The following is a 5,155-nucleotide window of genomic DNA, read 5'->3' as shown; positions in this document are numbered from 1 at the left end:
GGGGTGCCCATGCTGCAGCCCTGTCTACTCACACGGGTCTGGGGGGTGTCTACGCTGCAGCCCCGTCCACTTACGTGGGTCTGGGGGGTGCCCGCAGCACATTTCACAGGTGTGTTCAGTCTTTGCACTCTCTTCTCACCTGTAGCATCCTCCCCCTTCCAGACCCACCTGCCGGAATTCAGCCTGTGTCTCCAGTTTCAGAGCCAAGGCCACCTCCTTAGACAGCCTCTGGCCCTAGCGGGGTGAGCTCACTTGCTTTGGACTTGAAAGGCCTTGGCCCACCCCTTGGTACTTCCGCCCCCTGATGGACACTGAGCACCCAGCACACTCACTCCTGCCAGGTACAGGGCACTCCTGCACCTGCAGAAGAGCTCCTCCAGGCACAGCTGCTGGGGCAACAAAAGCACGCCAGACTGGGAAGACTGCAGACGTCCACACAGGAGCCAGGACTGCTGCTCAATGCTTTCTAGGCGCAAAAATGGTTCTAAGCTCAGGATTCTCACCACAGACTGGGGGAAGGGGCAGGTTACATTATTAGATGTCTGGGGGTCCTGGGAGCATTTGTTCTTTGAAAATGCAAATTTGATATTTCAAAATAAATTTACATTTGGAGAGGGCAGAGCCTTTCTGCCAAGGGTATTTTTGAAAACCTCAAAAAAAAAAAAAAAAAATCTCAGACAGTGATTCTGTGGTTGGTCATATTTCCATCCCCCCAACCCCGCCTTTTTTTTTTTTTTTTTTTTTTTTTGACAGTCTCACTCTGTCCCCCAGGCTGGAGGGCAGTGGTGCAACCCCAGCTCACTGCAACCTCCGCCTCCCAAGTTCAAGCGATTCTCCTGCCTTGGCCTCCTGAGTAGCTGGGACTACAGGCAGGCACTACCACACCCAGCTAATTTTTGTATTTTTAGTAGAGCTGGAGTCTCACCACTTTGGCCAGGCTGGTCTCGAACCCCTGGCCTCAGGTGATCCGCCTGCCTCGGCCTCCCAAAGTGCTGGGATTACAGGCGTGAGCCACCGCACCCAGCCCATGTTTCCCTTTTTAATTTGGCTGCCAGGAAGCTTTGGACAAACTGTTTAAAACTGATCTCCCCCTTTTAAAATTTGCCATAGAGCTTTTGATTACTATCTGAATTTAATTTTAACAGTATCACTGTTTGTGAAGCCAAATTCTCAAAGATGGATAAAAGGCATTAAATAAAACCACATTTACGTTTAAAAAAAAATTTCAATCAATCCAGGCCCCAGCTGGAGAGATATTTTTGAATGGAGGACTTTCCTAGCAAGTCCCAAAGTAGCACCCTCCCCACCCGGTGCTGCTGCGACTTCATCCCAAGGGATGCAGGCTTCGCTTCGTTTTACAGAGCCAAATTATAACCAGCTCCCAGGGCCAACGCCGCACTCCTGGGAGGTTGGAAGTGGAATCGCCTCTATGGATACTCTCAACACAGCAGACAAAGTGGGGGAGAAAGGAGGCATTTGACACAGGAGAGGCAATTAATTGCAGGCAAGACGCTGACTCCAGAAATCAGTAGAAACCTCTCCTCTGTCTGGGGACACGTGGCCCTGCCTCTGGGGACACGACAGTGACCACGGTGCTCAGAGTGGGCTTCTGCAGCAGGTGCCTAGCAGCGGTGGGTCCTGGTGTGCCAGGCTCCCCTCCCAGAGCCTGTGTGCTGTCTCATGCTCCAGCAGAGCCACCTCGGCTGGGAAAGGCCACCTGGCTGCCCCCTTCTTGCTGATACTTGGCACCACACCTGCAAACCCCTGACACTTTGGCTGGCATTTGTTTTTTTCACACTAACAACCTCCTGCTTCCTAATTCAAGAAGCATTTATTGAGCCCCCACTGCATACACACCTGGCCTAACTCCTGGGAGATGGAGCAATGAACCCGAGGGCCCCTGACTGCGGGAGCCCGGAGCTCAGTGCTTTTCTACGGGTTCTTGGGGGTCCAAAGGGGTCCCAGGTGGCCTGGAATTAACAGAGGGGAGCTGAGGGGAGTGAATGCCAGATGGAAAGGACCCGAAGGAGACCTAGAAGGCTTCCTGGAGGACATGTGCTGGAGCCGGACAAAAGCAGCAGTGGGCATTAGATGGGAGAGCAGGAGTGACACATGGGGTGGAGAAAACAGCCAGTGCAAAGGCTTGGCGGCACGAGAGCCCCAGAAACTTCTATCCCTGGCTGCCTCCTCACATTTATCCACAGCGGTTCACTGCAGCTGCTGCTGCTCTGGGGCCCTGTTTGTCAGGCCCTGTCCCTGGGCACTGCAGAGACCACGCCCCCAACTCAGCACCCCCCCCCACAACCAGCAAACCCCCACTTAGCATGCCCTACACTCAGCAACCCCTGCTAAGCCCTCCCCAGCACCTCCCACTCAGCACGCCCCACTCAGCACCCCACTGCTAAGCCTTCCCCAACACCTCCCACTCAGCACGCCCCCACTCAGCACCCCCCACTCAGCACCCCCACTCAGCACCCCCCACTCAGCACCCCCCCCCCACCACCCCCCACTCAGCACCCCCCACCTCAGCACACCCATCCACTCAGCACCCCCCACTCAGCACCCCCCACTCAGTGCCCACTTACTTCGGAGGCCCTGGGACAGGTGTGTGCTGCTGCCCACCGACACGGGCAGGGAGCACTTCTGGCACATGCATTCCTTCCCATTGAAGGTCACACGGTCCCCGGGAGGGAAGGGCAGCCTGAAACAAGAGAGCTCGTTACCAGCCAGGCCCACCTTCCGGCTCCTCTCTGGGGGAGCCCTGCCTCAGAGCAGGAGACCAGGGCCAATGTCTCCCTCCCCAGGGCTTTGCAAAGGGACCATTCACAGGCTGAGGATGCAATGCAGGGCCTCTCCACCCAGGCACTGCCACGTCCTGCAGGGCCTCTCCACCCGGGCACTGCCACGTCCCCGCAATAGGACCTCAGGTAGTCATTGACATCTGAGCCTCAGTTTCCTCATCCGTACCAACAGGCAGAATTATAGTGCCTAAGGTGGTGGTGAGGACCAGCTGAGAGCCAGCCCAGTGTTTGGCACATGGCAATATGCCATGCCACTGGCGCCTCCAGCCCACCCTGCCTTCCCGGCAACATGGGATGCTTTCTTCATATCGGCTCAGCAGCAAGGGCAGCAGCTATGCCCACTGGGCATCTCCTGTGTGCCCAGGGCCTGCTACTGTGATAGACGCCCTATAGGCATGCCTCATGAATAACCCCACGCCATTCAACCTAGTTGGCATTTGCTTCATGTCTTCTCTATAGGCGAGAAACTGGAGTTCAGAGAGGATGTGTAACTTTTCCAAGGACACATCGATACGAGTCAGAACCAGAATCAAACCAAGACCTGTCTGGCTTCAAAGTTCCACGATTTATCTACCTGGGCCGCTAAGAGGACAGTGTCTTTAAATGCACACCTCGTAGACAGGAAGATGCCGGACAATTGGATCCTGTCTTTATTTAAAATTCTGCCATTCTGCTCTAAGTGGAGTTTTTGCATTTATTTCCATTTTTAAAAATTTTGCATTAAAATATCATTTACTTGACTACTGACTTGTCCGGCACCCCCTTAAAGTCTGCCTCCGCAGCAAGTGCCGGGACCAAGGCTGGGTGAGGGACCGCAGAGAGCCGGCCCATCCTCCTGCAGCCCCGGGATGTCTTTGGAGACTGACGGATGGCTCAAGTAGCTGCATCTAGCAAGCTAAGGCCGGGCCACCTGCAGACGGGGCCAGAAGCACAGCCGGAGAATGCTGCCATGTCTGCCCTCAACACCTGCTGCCACCAAGCTCCCAGTAGCCACTGGGCCACTTTCCTTCCCCAGCTGAGCCTGGCCAGAGAACCAGGTGCTTCTCAGGCAGAAGCCTGTGGAAGTGTCAGACCATGGGTGCCCCTTAAGTCTCCTGCGTGGCCGGGCATGGTGGCTCACATTTGTAATCCCAGCACTTTGGGAGGCTGAGGCGGGAGGATCACTTGAGGTCAGGAGTTTGAGACCAGCCTGGCCAGTGTGGTGAAACCCTGTCTCTATTAAACATACAAAAATTAGCTGGGTGTGGTGGTGTGCACTTGTAATCTCAGCTACTTGGGAGGGTGAGGCAGGATAATCACTTGAACCGGGAGGTGGAGGTTGCAGTGAGCCAAGTTTGCACCACCGTACTCTAGCCTGGGCGAAAGAGTGAGACTCCAAAAAAAAAAAAAAAAAAAAAAAAAAAGGCCCCCTGCTCAAACATCTTTGTTGGGTTCATCTGTCTTCTTCAGGGAAAAGACCATAGATTCATTGTTGAATGAACGAATGGGTGAATAAGTGAAGGATTGAAGCTCCCCTAGGGGGCCGTGCTTGATCTACTCTCTCCTCCCACCAGGGCCTGCCAGATGGAGCTCCCTGAAGCTAGAGACCACCGTGCCTTCCCCTGCTGAAGGCCTGCCAGAGCCCCGCCCTGTGGGGCTGGCATTCAGTGTCCTCGGTCCATGCAGGAGGTGTGTTCCTGGGCTCCCACTGGGCCAGTACCTGCTCCTGGGGATCCAGGACAAATACAGGCTGAGCTGGGCCCAGGGCCCTCTCCTCCCATTCGCCGCCCAGGAGCCTGCACGGCTGTCCCACGCCCATGTTGCCACTGTGTGAGTGCTGTGGTCTGCTACCCACTGGGTCTCAGTGTCTTGCACCCTCCCTCTCGCGGGGGATCTTGAGACAGAGTAGGAGCCCCTCAGCATCCCTGGATGTGCTTGGAGCGAATATCTGGCTGTGTAACCCGGAGCAAGTTACTCAGCCTCTCTGAAACGCTTCTCACCTACAAAGTAGGACGGAGAACGCCTGCATTCCAGGTTTGTATTCATACATTCATTCGCCCACAGGACATCCTGCCTGGGAAACTCTGGCATATTGCCTGGGCCTGAGAGGGGGTGACTCAATAGCATCTATGATTTTATTTCCTCAACTTTATTGAGGTACATTGTGACAAATGTACACACCCATGTAACTGCCACCACCACGTCATGATGTGGAACATTCTTTCCACTGCAAAAAGCCCCCTGTGGCTGTCTACAATCGCGCTGCCCGCGACCTCTGGCCCCAGGCACCATGATCATCATTGTCACCACGGCCCCAGACACTGTGACCGTCACTGTCACTGTGGATTAGATTTTTTTTTTTTTTTTTTTTTTTT

At 54.7% G+C, this 5,155-nt stretch overlaps 1 protein-coding gene across 1 annotated transcript in view; it reads right to left on the bottom strand.

Annotated features, from left to right (window-relative positions):
- Positions 1 to 4,599, bottom strand: part of LOC111527578 (actin-binding LIM protein 2-like) — a 36,811-nt gene extending 32,212 nt beyond the window's left edge. The window contains exons 1-2 of the mRNA XM_026448275.2: positions 4,490 to 4,599; positions 2,586 to 2,701 (exon numbers count right to left, since the gene is read on the bottom strand). Coding sequence (XP_026304060.2) covers positions 2,586 to 2,701; positions 4,490 to 4,599 — 226 coding nt within the window. The remainder of the gene's footprint in view (positions 1 to 2,585; positions 2,702 to 4,489) is intronic.
- Positions 4,600 to 5,155: the final 556 nt, after the last annotated feature.

The sequence above is a fragment of the Piliocolobus tephrosceles genome, chromosome 3 (assembly GCF_002776525.5).
Source record: "Piliocolobus tephrosceles isolate RC106 chromosome 3, ASM277652v3, whole genome shotgun sequence".
Classification (NCBI taxonomy): Eukaryota; Metazoa; Chordata; class Mammalia; order Primates; family Cercopithecidae; genus Piliocolobus; species Piliocolobus tephrosceles.
The sequence above is the reverse complement of the archived record's forward strand: the minus strand, read 5'-3'. Positions and strand labels throughout refer to the sequence as shown.